The sequence below is a fragment of the Zootoca vivipara genome, chromosome 2 (assembly GCF_965207765.1).
Source record: "Zootoca vivipara chromosome 2, rZooViv2.hap1.1, whole genome shotgun sequence".
Classification (NCBI taxonomy): domain Eukaryota; kingdom Metazoa; phylum Chordata; class Lepidosauria; order Squamata; family Lacertidae; genus Zootoca; species Zootoca vivipara.
This window is the reverse complement of record NC_142584.1, coordinates 94,649,999-94,665,984: the sequence shown is the minus strand read 5'-3', so window position 1 is coordinate 94,665,984 and position 15,986 is coordinate 94,649,999. Positions and strand designations below refer to the sequence as shown.

At 41.4% G+C, this 15,986-nt stretch overlaps 1 protein-coding gene across 8 annotated transcripts in view; it reads left to right on the top strand.

Moving 5' to 3' along the window:
- The window catches only part of MITF (melanocyte inducing transcription factor), a 142,691-nt gene that overhangs the window by 112,720 nt on the left and 13,985 nt on the right, over positions 1 to 15,986 (top strand). For 6 of the 8 annotated variants that reach the window (XM_035106664.3, XM_035106663.3, XM_088662418.1 and 3 more), the window contains exons 3-5: positions 8,182 to 8,409; positions 12,241 to 12,327; positions 13,334 to 13,429. In XM_035106664.3, the coding sequence (XP_034962555.1) occupies positions 8,182 to 8,409; positions 12,241 to 12,327; positions 13,334 to 13,429 (411 nt within the window). Of the gene's footprint in view, positions 1 to 5,886; positions 7,240 to 8,181; positions 8,410 to 12,240; positions 12,328 to 13,333; positions 13,430 to 15,986 lie in introns of those variants that run through there. The other 2 variants (XM_088662420.1, XM_088662419.1) reach the window with 2 other exon arrangements.

Below are 15,986 nucleotides of genomic sequence, written 5' to 3'. Positions count from 1 at the left end.
AGGATGCACTTCCACAGGCACGTACCTCCACATGTGGTGGGAGTGCCCTAAAATTCAATCATTCTGGAAGATATCCATGCAAGAAATTTGTAACATAACTAAGCAAGTGCTAGAAATTACCCCAGAATTGGTTTTACTAAATATCTTTCAAGATAACAACGCTCACGCAAATCATAAAGAACTTATAATCCATCTGTTGTCAGCAACCAGAAGCATCATAGCCAGGCACTGGAGGGACTTATCGGGAGTGGGCTTGGACCAATGGTACCAAGTTGTATGGGAAACAGCCCTGCTAGAAAAACTGACCAGTAAGCTGAAACTGACACGGGGACAAACAGAAGAAGACACCTTCACCCCAGTATGGTTCCCCTTCATCACTTATACAACCCAACAGGACAATGACAAACACTTACCGTCAGCATACAAATCAATATGGCTAACTTGATCAAAACACCCTCCCTCCCCACTCACGCAAGAAATTAAGGATCATCACAGCCAACCATAAACAAACAACCACATTCTAAGACACATCCTGACCTCTCTCACCAACAAAGAAGCACGAACAAACAACAGAGAACCTGCACAAACGACGCTGACGCCGAACCCCTACACATATCAAGAAAAACAGAAACATCGGCAATCCACCACACCCAACTCCCCATCCCACCTACCTCTTTCCCCCCCTTTCCCCCCTTCCTCATAATGTCTCAACAAGTTAAAAATTGATGTGTAAAAATGATGCATGAAAAAAAAACAAACGAGACATTGCACTACCTTTGTAACCTAAGAAAATCTTTAATAAAAATAATTATTTAAACCCAAAAAAAAAAAAAAAAAAATAATAATTTATCTCTGCTTCCCTCTACGTGGAAACCTCTGTTCTGTAGCAGCTCATTCATGAATTCAAGCCATTATCTCATGAGATTAGCTGCTGTTGAAAATAAAGGCCTGCAAAGCAACGTACTTGTCACATTTCTTCGCTTTATTAAGCAACGATGCAATGTACAAAACAAGACTTTACAGTTGAAAATAGATTCTGCTCAATCGTTATTCAAAAACATTTACTCCAGTATCTAGTAAAGAGAGGTGAATTTTTTAAGTGGCTCAGTTCTGCTTTGCCTGACCCTCAGTTGAACTATTGCTTTTAACTTGACTTTTTTAGTCTCCACTTGGGCAAAAAAAAGGAATCGGCCATTCCTTGCTTGACGGAATTTGGGAGATTCCAGAACACAGCACACAGTATGCTAGCTGCCACAAACATAGATCATTCAAAAACTGATCTGTAACTGTGTACAGCCAGTAATTTCTTTAGTTAGCAATATGGGTCAACTGATAGATCACACCTTGTCATTTCAAGAATTATTTTGAGAGCTTGGTTTCTGGTATTTAATAAAAATCCATAATAACCCCCAAAGATAAGGAAAAAACTGTATCTGGGAATCACATTACGTGCTAAATTAAATTTCATCATTTTCTCTCTTCTTCTTTGAAGAAACAAAACAAAATCAATCTGGGCAGACTGCAAGATGAAGGTGAAAAACTTGTGTGGGCAAAAGGTTGCTTGCTTGGTTGTGACCTGTCTCAAAAAAGAAGTCTCTGGGGCACAATGGAGCAAGGCAGTCTGGTAGCTGCAGGACAGTGCAACTTGTTCCAACTCAGTCTAGAACTGGACTTATTCCTCCAGGACCAGATCGCTTCTCCCAGTCTCCGTCCCTTCCTTGAGGTGGATAAGACCTTACAGGTTGGGCCTCTGGTGTGGAGACAATTCCTTCCAGCCTGCAGTGATGGGACGACATATCTGCATCATAGCTGTCAACTTCTGGATTGGAAAATAAGGGCCCCAGCGGCGCGGCACCGGAAGTCGCTTCTGCGCATGTCCAGACATGCACAGAAGTGATTTTCGGTGCCCAGACATGGGCAGAGCGGCGATATCTGGCAGCACTCGGCAAATGAGCGAGCAGCCAGCCGCCAAGCGAGGCGTTTTACCGGGCGGCGGCTGGCTGCTCACTTGTGGGGGGGCCGGGCGCTGAGCCATCAGGGAGGGAGAGGAGCTGCTTCATTTGAAATCCAATAAATTTATGGGATATCGAACAATCCGGGGTTGCGGCGGGAAACGAATTTAATTCCAGGGGTTTCCCGCCAAAAGCAGGAGGGTTGACAGCTATGATCAGCATCTGGCCTCTGCTGTGCAAGCCAGTTGTTGCTCAGAGTCTCCAAGGCTGGTTCAAGGGTGCCTGACTCGGTTGTCGGTGCAGGCCCTGATCCTTGGGCCCGACTCATGTTGTAGCACTTCTGCCTCCAGTGTTGCTGTTTTGACGGATCTGACATGCCCTTCAGAAATGGAGTGTTTTTTCACATGTAAGGGTGACGATCCAGCTGGGAAAGTTAGTTAGCATGGTTTTGAAAAATGACTAAAGGTTTAGAGCAGGCTTCCCCAAACTCGGCCCTCCAGATGTTTTGGGACTACAATTCCCATCATCCCTGACCACTGGTCCTGTTAGCTAGGGATGGTGGGAGTTGTAGTACCAAAACATCTCTAGCAGCCTGCCCAGGCTGATCCTGGCTTTAGTGAGGGGTGGGAGGAAGCAGAACTCCATTTTCTATAGGCCAACTGACTTAAGCCAGTGAAGTTGAGTGCTGCTTCACTCCCTTTAACCCTTTTGCAATGTGTTTTCCTGTTTATTTACTATATTTCCATGATGCAGGTTCTTCTGAGGCTGTTATTTCATTCAGCAGATGAAACAGATCGGCTGAGTTTCCATGAAGGTGACTGCGATAATCCTGCACTTAGTGCTTGATCATCAAGTTCAGCGATGTATCCAAAAGTATTTTATTATAATTCAGTGGGCTCAGTATGCACATAAATAACATCACAGCTCATTTAAGCAGAGAAATAAAACCAAGCAATTCAGTAGGAAACCATTGCACATGTTCGCCGTAAAATACCGGTAGCATTTTTTAAAAAAATAAAAAGGTAATCTCTTAATGATTATGTTAATCGTGTGATAAAATGAAAGCCTTTAAATTGTTTTTTGTGCTACTGCTTATCCAACCTTCTCGGTATTGATGCTGACATAAAAGCTATTACAGGCTGCAGACAACGAAGGGTAGATTCTGGCTTGCTTTATTTTTATTATTAACTATGATGATGTCTAATAGCTAAAGTCATTTAAGTGGCACAAAACTGTTTTGAATTAACAAAATCTCCCATTCTTTGCCAAATTGTTCCCGTGGCACTTAATATTCACTGCAAAAGCATGTAGCGTGAAAACATGGTCATACTGATAAAACAAGTGCTCTTTTGTGCTGTGGACAGTACTGGAAAAAATAAAATAAAAATGCTGTATTAATAACTATAATGGTGCCTTTTATTATTCAAATGCACATGGATTATTTTGTCTCTGGGTGGCTACCTGATCCTAAAAAGCATCTCAAAGCAGCATTTTGTTGTTGTTTAGTCGTTTAGTCGTGTCCGACTCTTCGTGACCCCAAGCAGCATTAGTTCTTCCTTATTGTGTGATGCTGCACAATGTGGTGACTGTTGTTGTTGCACCATCCAGATCCTAATATGGAGAGTAGCTGATTGGTTTAGGGTATTGTTGTAGTAATGAGTTTGTTGTAGGGTATGGTTATAGTTATGAGTTTGTGCCTTGACTCCCCTACATTCCTGGGTCTAGTGGGTGTTGGAGTTTAATCAGTGCTTGGAGTGTTAAGATGGACTGCTAGACACTGAATTTAACAGTGTCAAAATACAGGCCAAACCAGGAAATCGCCTGGGAGAAGAGCTGCCATCTCCGCATGATCCAGGGCAGGCTGAGAGAGTCCTGAAGGAGCGTCTCCAACCCCATCATTCAGCCCGGACACTGAGATCCAGCACCGAGGGCCTTCTGGCGGTTCCCTCATTGCGAGAAGTGAGGTTACAGGGAACCAGACAGAGGGCCTTCTCGGTAGTGGCACCCGTCCTGTGGAACGCCCTCCCAGCAGATGTCAAGGCAATAAGTAACTATTTTACTTTTAGAAGACAACTGAAGGCGGCCCTGTTTAGGGAAGTTTTTAATGTCTAAAGCTGTACTGTTTTAATATTCGGTTGGAAGCCGCCCAGAGAGGCTGGGAGAAACCCAGCCAGATGGGCGGGGTATAAATAATAATAATAATAATAATAATAATAATAATAATAATAATATATTATTATTATTATTATTATTATTATTATTATTATTATTATTATTTAAAGCATTTGCCATCCAAGGAACCTGACATCCTTTCCTCCACCTCGCCATCAGATTTTTGATCTGAGCCAGAGAAGAATTTGGTTTCTGAAAGCTTTTTCTTTCGAAGTGAACTTCTACGAACCCCCGGAGTTCTTTTTCTGAGCCTTTATTAGAAGACCTTAGATGGCGCTCCTAAAAGTTAGAACCAGGTGCCCTTCAGATTTGGAGACTCTTAATTGTATCCAGAGCTGCACTTGTCTACTTATGCAACGGGGCATGCCTTTCCTCTCCTCTCCCCATCTGCACCCTCAAAATCTGCTCTGGAGGGTCTGTCAACCCTCTGATTTTAAGGTGTGTGGCGGGCTTGCAAGGGAGAGAATGGGAACGTTCCTTTGCTCAGGCCGAAGTCTAGCAAAACAGCAACATTGGATACTGCCTACCTATAGTCATGAAATTCTACTCAATATTGATCCAGAGCAGATTCCAACGTATAGTTAGCAGAGTAAAAACTTAAACGCGTTGCAGGATTCCCCCCAAAATAGACCAGAGGCAATTGTACTTCATCCAGCAGAGCTTTACTGCTACTGAAAGCAAAATGAGCATAATGGTCACAAATCCAATACATTCAGGATTGGCACTGTCCATAAGAAATCCAGTTGTAGCCGACTTACATTTACAATCACTTATAATAAGACTAAACTTTAACATGGAACACCACACCGGAAGGAAGAGAGATAGAAAGAGAAAATGAGGACCCAGGCTCCTTCTGGCCTGATTATTATAGTCAGCATGACCTTGATAGAAGAGATGACGGATCCATTTTAAGCCAGCTGTACTCAGCTTCTCTGAAGGAATAACCCAAACATCATGAACCTTGTGCTTGCTTCTTTCACAGAGAAGCGTCCAGAACCCTCTTGAATTAAGTAGAATAGGAAAGATCTCTACACATAGGATCAATACTTTCTGTACTAAGAAATGCAAACTGGCCAGGACCATGAATTGTTAGACTGGTCAGCAAGCATGGAGTCAAAACTACAAGGCCATTTAGAGGCTTCCTTTCTGCATTTTTTGAAACTAAAAGCCACTTTAATGTGGGTTAAAGCCTTGTTTCGCAGTCCTGTTTCCGGACTGAGTTCCGTCTCACTGACTGGACTGGTTTTCCAGTGAAATTGGCCTAACCCTAAAGGCACAGCATAGTTCATGAAATGTTTTTAGTTGATGTGGGTTGGTGGGGCTTGTGTTTTGGCATCATTAATTGTTAGAAACCTAAATTTTTAACCTTTTCTTTTATATCCCATGACATTTTGAAACAAAAGTTCCATTGAAATGAGAGCAAAGGCTAAAAAAGTATTTGATTTATATATTTATATATATAATCGCAACCCCCAGTTCCTAGGGCAATATTAATAGGAACAAAAGATCATTATTATAAACATCCTCCCTTTGAATACTTGTCTTACTTGAAATCTGGTATGTTTTTCTGACCATGTTTGCCACTATTAGCTAAATTACATATGAAGAAAGAGACTTGGTTGGGTTTTAAGAAGTGAGGGTTTTCCTCACTTTGGTTTATAGGTACATCTATCAAAATAATTGTCTTGATTTTTTTTAGAATTGGGGGGGGGGTCATCTATTCCCTTATAGAAAGTAGAGGCAGAACATCACTTGCTGATTCAAAAATATAGGGTTAATTCTAAATAGTGCTATACTCCTAGCGCCAGGAAACAATTTATATCTGAAGAAGTGTGCATGCACATGAGAGCTCATACCAATGACAAACTTAGTTGGTCTCTAAGGTGCTACTGGAAGGAATTTTTCTAATTAGTTATTTCATTTTAATTTGTTTTAGTCTGTTCTGCGGTGGTTTTAACTTTTGAAATAAAGTCACAATAAAGCACTCCCAATACCTGCTCAGTACAGCACACTTTTAATACACGTTGAGCTGGTTTTTGTGAATTTTCACATTTACAGTTGAATGAGACTGGCTTATGTTGCACCCTGGAGATCTCTGCACCCACAGGGAGTTGGATTCTGTGGCTGAAGTGCTCAATGCATGCTAAAGAAAATGCTTTAAATGTTCCCCTCGCTCTTAGAAGAAAACGTTCTCGTGATCTTTGATTTTCCAGATAATTTGACTCCTGTGGAATTAAGTAGGCTACTCATGTAAAAAAAGTGTAGAAATAATGCAAACAAAGCCAAAACACAATTTTAGTAGAGTTCTATCAGCACCTTTTGGGTATGCTACCATGTATGGCAAGTATCTTTTTAAAGAGTGGAATTCTGCTAACACAGAATAAGGTGAGCTCTGTCCTAGCTCTCCACGGTTTCCAGTGGTGTCCTGAACGGGTCACGCAAGTTAAATGTGCACGAATCGCGATCCTACCGTAGCCGCATTCTGTACAGAGTAAGACTGCAGTTAGCCCAACAAACCATTGTGGAAACTCAGAGACGGCTAGCACCGTCCGAGAGAAGGTTGCAGCGTTCCCTAGCCGTAGCGTGCATAGTGGACAGACTCGCCTAGTGGTTTTCCCGCAGTGTCGTCTTTAGCAGCAGACACACAACAAGTAATGGCACTGCCAAAGAAAAATCCCATTGTCTGCTAGTATGACTGGAACGAAAGCTGAATGGCAAATTGGCCCTAAGCAAACTATCAATCTGACTTTGATAACCCATCACTTTAAAAGGCCCTTTCATGTTTATGAAAAAGCATGACGTCAAAAGCCATGGAAAAAAAACATGAATCCCAAAAATGTCAGGCTTAAACTTGCACAGCCTCCAAAAAAGCCCCCTGTGTGAACGGTTTCTCTACATGCATAACTAATTAGTTTAGGTTGTTATAAGCCTGAGCTGTTATACCCTAGTTGCTTGTACAGTACCATTTTGGGGATAACTTGTTTACAGTGCGTCCGTGGATGAGCCTTTGAACTGGAGTAGGAGAAAATAAAAGGAAAGCTGCCAAACTGGTTGTCTAGTTTTCTAGGAGTATATAAATGTCATGCTGGAAATGCTTGAGTATAATCATTACCAGGTGAGTTACCTTATTTATTTATTTTTAAAAAAATCTCTGCACAGTTGCATATGCCTAAACCCAGTTACTTCCTTGGGGCTATGGGTACATGCATACCCTCGTGCATTATAATGTTTGTAATCTTAGAGTTATAGCCAATTAAATAAGATCCAGACCTCTTGAAATTAATGGACATGACTCACCTAGGTTTGTTGATTTCAGTGGGTCTACTTGGAGTGTGACTTCATTCGATACAACTTTTACCGTACAGTAGAATAGTAAGGGAGCCATAATAGGCTTTTTCCTATTTGTGCCTATATAATTTATTTAATGGAATGAGCATTTCCGTTGTGTTTCGCTTTTTTGTTCAGCTGAAAGCCAACATAAACAGTTGAATCATATAAAGCCCATTTTAAAGTGATTGAGCGTAAGTCTCTGCATATACATGGCGCGGTTACTATATGAGCTTTAATGTTTGTTAAGTTCATTTTTCTACTATAAGGACCAACATAAATAATTGTGGATAAGTCAAATATTTCTTGTGTTCCTTGTCAACAAATTTTTCTATTAATGTCTTAAGTGTGTTGCTGCTTCATACAAATTTTGTCTACTTTCCAGCAATTTGAGGAAGGAAAGTTGTACTTTCTAGTTGACTTAATTCATCTTCATTTTCCTGGTACCTAAGTTCAATACGTTGCTGACATTCTGAAATTCTTACTTCGTAGGATTCCGCCTGTCATCTTTTGCGAAACCCGCCTTTAATTTGTATTATAAACGATGTGTTTGCCTTCGTTTACATGCATTTCTTTTTAACATCTGAACTTGCAAATGAGCTGTATTTTCAAGCGCAACCTAAGAATTTTCAGCGCTTGATAAACCAGTGCCAGATGAATGTACAGAAATGGATGTTGAAATGATGCACACTAACTAGGCGCCACTACCTTTTTTATTATGCGTTTGCAGGTGCAGACTCACCTGGAAAACCCTACCAAGTACCACATCCAACAAGCTCAACGGCAGCAAGTCAAGCAGTACCTCTCTACTACATTAGGAAACAAGCACACCAACCAGGCTCTAAGCTTACCGTGCCCAAATCAGCCAGGGGATCATATTATACCGCCTGGCACAGGAAGCAGTGCACCAAACAGCCCGATGGCCATGCTTACGCTCAACTCCAACTGTGAAAAGGAGGTAAGGAAGACCTTGCATTTTCTATTCGTGTTATCATCCCTCCTCCATCTAAACATATTTATTTTATTTCAAAAGAATTTTGTTGTTTTTTTGAACAGCATGTAATAAAATAAAACATAACACAACAAATAACAATAAACAATAAGAACAACTACAACGAAAATACAGATAAAAAACAAAAAGCAAAATTTCATTAACTTGACATCTAGCCTAATCATTGTAATGTGACTTCCTCGGATCCTCCTTGCTGCGATTCGCTGCTAACCATATTTAACAATTTCTAATTCATAATCCTTTTATCTTATTATTTATTTATACATATTCTTATTTATACTAACCATTATTCATCATATTTTCATCTTTGCCTTTATCTCAAATCCTTTCCCTAAGCTACAGCATTGACTAAAATAAAATAATATTTATTTACTAAAATAAACATATTTATTTTATAGCAGAGGTTCACACACCGTGCATCCTGATTTATTTCAAATGCTCCCACTTCACTCCTTCCGCTTAGCGTTACATTGAAACCAGGAACCACGACTTGTTTCACTCAAAGCAACCATGGTTTGTACACCTGGAACAAACACTAAGCAAGTGATCATTCTTTGTTGCTCCCGCTCACGCAAGGGGAGGAGTTAAGCAGGAGCCTTCTGTGTATTCCTCACGATGCGTGAATGCTACTTTTTAATTTACTGTGTTAACAGCTGATTATGCAACTCGTTTTTTAAGAAGGCAGAACAAGTCACGGTGTTAATGTGAACGCGTCTGGAGTAAAAAATATGCATTGCTTAACAACAACAAAAAACCTGTGCCAACCCTTAGCGGAATTGTTTAGATTTTCTTTGTGTTCTTTTAGTATACACTGTGTGGAAGGATGCAACTGACCTTTTAGCATACAATGTCCTTCTTGTTTCTTTCAAAACTTTCTGGGATAAATGTTATTGTGACTCAGGGTGGATTCCGATGGCATGATCCCACCACACAGTGACATTTTTGAATTGCCTGCCAGGGCACATACTTGGAACATAAGAAAAGACTTGTTATGTGGGACTGTGGGACTGTAGAGAATGACATCCTATTTTATACAGTGACTAACCAGATTTTCTGTTGTTCATCTCTCATGAACTAGCAATCATTGGCATGCTTCCTCCAAACACAGAGATTCCATTTAGCTGTTTGCTGATAGGGAGGGAGCGGCCAATTAATTTGGTTTGCATTTTTAAGCGAACTTCCCGAACAAATTCATAAACTGAAAAATCGCTATCCTTTGAAATTTGCTTCTGTAATACTGTACATCATTCGGTTTTAAAAAATTATTTTCAAAAATTCTTGTGTTAGGGGCAAGGGTACACAAAAAAATGCCTACAAAATTCATTAAATCGTGGGGAACTGCTTCCAAATATGCCAAAATCTATATTGCAATGTGTACAAATCATTTTAGTTTGTGATTTTTGGAATGTGAGATATAGGAATGCAAAGCATGCAAGGAATCTGCTTTTGTAATGATAAATATTACAACTAATTTTTACTCAGAGTAGACCCTATGGCGCTAAATTAGTCATATTCATTAATTCCAATGGGTCTGCTCTGAGTAGGACTAGCATTAGTTAAATAAATGATATTTATTTATATATGAGAAATAAATGTGTGTGGGTTGTTGTTTTTTAAAAAGGTGTATATTAAGAGAAGCGCACATGAAATCATGTACAAGTTTTTGGGTGGGCTGTTTTTTTAAAAAACAACAACACCAACGTGAAGAAATGGGATGAATGAAGTTAAGAAAAACGGGGAACAGTGTAGCTAAACCTGACAAATCCATTCATCCCTACCCTCTAATAATCCTACCATATCTTCTTCAAATTTCTCTTATCCCCTATTGAAACAAACTAAGCCAATGGTAATTTCTGCATCTTATATTGGCAAATTCTGTGAGTTAATTATGACATGCCAAAGTATTTTGCATATGGTTATTATAGTTTTGATGCTTGCAAACCACTCTGGAATCTATCCTCGTTGAATGCATATAAATGTAAATAAATGATATCGTCTGGTTGTTAGTTTCATGAGGTGACCCAGCATTCTAATTTCATGATAATTACCCACTAATTTCATGATAATTACCCACTAATGCGCCAGTGTCTATGTGGACTGCCATATATTCCTTAACTTGCTGCTTGGTATGTCCAACCATTCCATAATAATAATAATAATAATAATAATAATAATAATAATAATAAATTTATACCCCGCCCATCTGGCTGGGTTTCCCCAGCCACTCTGGGCGGCTTCCAACAGAAAATAGAATAAAATAATCGATTAAACATTAAAAGCCTCCCTTTTTACACACACCCATTGCTTTTAACTATTAAAATCTGTTTTAAATACTCGATTGTTGCCAACCTTCTGTACTAACGACTGCTTGCTTATTTAACATTGCTTCCCTATATTATCGTTTTCATTTCATGGATCTGTATGCTACTGGTCCAAATATTTTAATATAAAAACATTTTAAAACCCTGTAACGCATCAAATGACATACCATTAATAACAGAAGCAGCAAAGCACATTTCACTTTTTCTAATCCAGTTCCATCACCCACCCACTGCCCCACTGGAACAGAAGCCCTTATGTGAACAAAAAATAATAATATTTTTTTTAGAGGCCACCTAAATGATAGCATGGAAGGGGCCGATCCTCTTTCTCAGGGCAGTGAGTTTCACAACGGTGGGGCCACCATGGAAAAGGCCAGATTCCTCAGGCCTTTCTGTCTCCCTGGGTGATCTTCACTCTGTGGCAGCCCTTTGAATAACTTGGTATGAAGCTAAATAAGGCTTGAAGAGTCTAGAACAGCACTGTAAAGCCAACTTGGCTGGATGCTGTTGGTGCCTCCTGTGGGAGCAAGTTCCATAGCTTAACTATATAAGCTACATTAATAAGTACTTCCTTATTATCTGTCTCTGCACTTGTGCATATTAGCCTATACCTGAGTTATTTTGTGGAACTGAACCAAAAGAAAAGGTAGATGTTGTGGGATTTAATTACTTTTTTTTCGGGGGGGGGGAGGATATTTGCTCTTAGGATTCCTCATTAACAGTGCAAGGAATCGGTGGGTGCATGAAGGAGAAACTTAGCAGAAGCTGCAGTCAAAATGAGCAACTAGCATGGAATTTAGATGAATGGTCTTAAACGACAAAACTTCCATTGGGTCACATTGTTGGCATCCTCCTGTCTCTGGAGACAATGGAGGAGTGCACCTTTGTGGGCGAAGTCTAACTGTTGGAAGGTTACAGCGCCTGCTGTGGCTGTAGAGACTGACACAAGAGACATGTATTGTTGCAGCTGGGACATATAAAGGCACCCAGTTGTGCTACGACAGATGCACAATGGAGTTTCTTCCCACTGCAATCATTCCTCCTCTGGTCACTGCTGTGGATGCACAACCTGACTGTCTGTCTCCAGGCACTAGGGTCGTCTGCAAGGGATTCCCATATGGCAGGGTTGATGTTGCCAGCCTTCATGTCACATTTAGGGCTGTGCATATTAATCCATTTCCACATAGCTGTAATTCATTCAGCACATAACTGGTACAGAGAATGGGAATAGCTTCTATATGTCAAGTCAATTGCAGAATTGGCATTCAGGGTGAGCCTGGATGGGCCTGGCCTACCTAGTTATTTTAAACTGTGGTTCAAAGTTCTCTAGTTATTATTCTGGCATTTAGTATGTTCATGACACCAGCCATTCTAAGGAAGACTGACCCCCTTAACTGTAAACCCTTGCACATGTCTAGCCTCTTCTCCTTACATTTCTCATTTTCCATGTTTACAGGGCTTTTATAAATTTGAAGAGCAAAGCAACAGGGTGGAGAATGAATGCCAGACTCTCAACACACATTCTCGAGCATCTTGCATGCAGGTACTAGTTGACAAAGGTGGCGCTGCGGTCTAAACCACTGAGCCTCTTGGGCTTGCCAATCAGAAGGTTGGTGGTTCGAATCTGCTCAGCGGTGGTGAGCTCCCATTGCTCTGTCCCAGCTTCTGTCAACCAGCAGTTTGAAAGCACACCAGTTCAAGTAGATACTGCTGTGGCGGGAAGGTAAACAGTGTTTCCGTGCGCCCTGGCACTCGTCATGGTGTTCCATTGCGCCGGAAGCGGTTTAATCATGCTGGCCACATGACCTGGAAAACTGTCTGTGGAAAACTCTGGCTTCCTTGGCCTGAAGTGAGATGAACGCCGCACTCTATAGTCTCCTTTGACTGGACTTAACCATCCAGGGGTCCTTTACCTTTACTAGTTGACAAAGGAGCTAGAAAAAGGATGGGATGCCCATTTTGCTAAGGGGGGATACAAAGTCTCCTTGCAATCAGAAATAACAGTGTCCATTTCAGACTCTCTTTTTTATGTTCACCGAAAAATGTGAAATGTGACTTTTGCAATCAAGCATAAAGCATGGACCATACTTATCGCAGTATGCTGTGAATTGGGTAAGGCTTCCTGCCAAACAAACCATCAGTGTCACTCTTGGGTTTTGTTGCTGTTACTGTGTAATGACTGAAATATCCCTCTTTGACTTCAGTATTTAGTGTCACATCTAGGAATGCCTGTAGGATTTCACCAATATACCTTTCGGTACAAGGGACTTGTTCCTTCTGCTACTCTATTTTAAAAGGACAAGGAGAAAACGGTGCATGTGGTTTTGACTCTGAACTTAAGGGTACAGTTCTCCCTTCCTTGTAGCTCTTCCTCCCCAGCCCCAGCCCCCTACACTGCCACCAGTGATGCAATTGATGCTCCAGCCACTGAATTAGGAGTAGCAAAAGGTCTGGGCACCTTTAGTGTTTCTCTCTTCACATTTGTAAATCACTAAGCCTCCTCTTGAACATAGTTCCTGTTTCTTACATGTCTCACCTTTCCATTACAGATGGATGATGTAATTGATGACATTATCAGTTTGGAGTCAAGTTATAATGAAGAAATCTTTGGTTTAATGGATCCTGCCCTACAAATAGCAAATACGGTACTTGTGTTTATATTCTGTGTTTTGGTGGGGTTTTTGTTTGTTTGTTTGTTTTGCTGTGGTATTATTCAACACCTCTATTTCAGAGTGCCTGTAAGGATGAAAGCAGAGTTTATTGGTTTGTTTAAATATGGCATGTTTTAACTAGCTGCCTTCCGCAGCTGAAATAGTAATCAGTAATTCATTCTAATGTAAAATAAAGAAGAATGCATGTTTATTGCAAGCAACCATGTGGTTGCAAAAGTTGGGAGCCCCTCCCCCTCCCCTGATCGGTAGCAAGATTCCAGGGGGTACCAGGCATTGACCCAGGGTCTCTGTTTCTTTGAGACTCGAGACACAGTGGAGACTGTTGTAGCTTTAAGAAATAGAATTTATTCACATATTTACACCTGAGTTTGGATGGTCATCTCAAAAGGGGCTTGTTCCCCATAGCTGTGCAGCACTTCAGCCCAAGGCATCTTCCCCAGCCTCCCTTCACCCAGTCTGCTAAGATGGTTCTCTCTTTCTCCTCCCACTCCTTCTTCTTCCCAGCACACCTTGCTAAAACACTCTGTTCCTGTCACCTCAAACACCCCCCCCCCACACACCTTGGCAACCTCTGTCTGCCCAGACCAGTGGATTTATCTTAAGAGGCCACCAACCCCTTTTGTCATGTTAATGAATTGGCTTATCCCTGGCTAGCTACGGTATGTGAAGATACCTGGGCTTTCTGATCCTAAACAGAATGCAACAGCACTTGGCTTAGTTTTAATTAGCCAGCCTTTGCTTGCTTCATGAATTTATGAGTTGGCTCAAATTTCAGCTCTTTACTGACCCTAGAGATTGTGGCGAGCTTGCTCCTCCCCATTCTTATAGCAATATTTATTTATTTGATAGAATTCTAGTGACTCTCTTGTAGCTCTCTGATCATAGGGCCGGTGTCTAGAACCAGTTTCTAGACACATCCTTGAAATCTGTGGCTTCCCCTTTGCCTGTTATTTTGGAAAGGTGCTATTTTGGAAATACTGTTGTTTTGGAAAGGATTTTGACAAGGCACTGCTTATTGCACACAAGGCCTTGATGACCTATTGACTAGGAATACTGGCCCTGTGTAGAAGGGACTGGATTCAAGAGTAAGGCCAAGTCTTGGTAAGTTTCATCCTCTAGAAACACACAGCCACAGTTCATGCGGTGTCTTTCCTGAAACAAGTTGTAATACCCAGGATAAGTTAACCTTGCTTCAGAAGTGCAGTGCCTTTCCCTAAGAGTTGTTTGCATTCTCGGTCTTAACATTTGCAGTGGTAAGATGTCTGGGCTCCTAAACAGGAGGTATGCAAAATCCCCACAGAGGAAGTAGCTTGCCTGCAGCCTATAAATAGTTCTATACTCAGAGAGAGAACAAAGATTCCGTTGTTTTGCAGCAAAGGTTTAGCCCCTGTTTGTTGCATTGCAAGCTGTGCTCAATTGCTACTCAAGCATTGACAGAGATCATTAAAGTGCCATTTACACTAGGAGCATGAAATGCAAGCATTATATACTTCTGCACTGGCCCTTCATCTCTGTCATAAATCTCATTTAAGGTCGCAAGTGGCTGCACGGAGACATCACAATAAACCATGTTTTTTTCATGAGTGGAACCAGACAAAGTTGGGGGGGGGGCTGCATAGGAGCCAGCTCATAGGGACCGAGTGGGCTTTGTCCTCCCCAATAAAATATTTGAGGGGGCCACACACACCCCCAAAGTTGATGGGCATTGCCATTGAAGTGGTGTGCGTGTACCACATCATGTGATCGAGTATTCAGGGTGGGGCTTGCCTGTCTCCTCCTCCAATATTTTATTCAAGTTGGCACTCTTGGGTGAGTGGAGATTGGAAACTTTCACTTTGGTTTTTGATTAACCATGGTTTAGTGTTATGCCGGAAACCTAAACTGTGGATAAGTTTAACTAGTGGTTTGCTGGAACCTGCCTTCCAATTTCCCCGGAACATCTATTCTCCTTCAAAAATTGCTTCTATTCCCCGTCTCTGTGCCTTTCTTTGGGCACTTTAGAATTCCTTTCCAATTTGGGTGGGTGCATGTTCGAGCTTGCCTTATTCTTGAGAGGTGGCTGTAGGTGGTGTTGGTGGTTTTCTTTTCATTGCTCTTCCTTATCCAAGAAAGCCCCTTTAATGTGACCCCTGTGCCTCAAGCCACTTAGAACCATTTAGACCTTTATAGAACAAACACAGCACATTGAATTGTGCCCAGAAACCCAAGGGAAGCCAGTGAAGTTTGCACTCTTGAGTCTGAGCAGCCCACTTTTAAGCTGTGTTTCTGGACCAGCTGCTGTTTCTGAGCATGCATCCAGTATCTCCTTATCCATACGTAGTATGTATCAGTGCTGGCTCAAAATGTTTTGTCGCCTGAGGCAAATCACAAATTGGCACCCACTAGGGAAGAGGAGACAATTGAAGTTCTACATCAGAAACAAGGAGGGGAATGAAGATATGCATGGGGATGTGCTGCCCCTATGGACCCTGCCACCTGAGCCGGTTGCCTTGCCTCATGGGAGGGCCGGCCCTAGTATGTGTCCCATGCA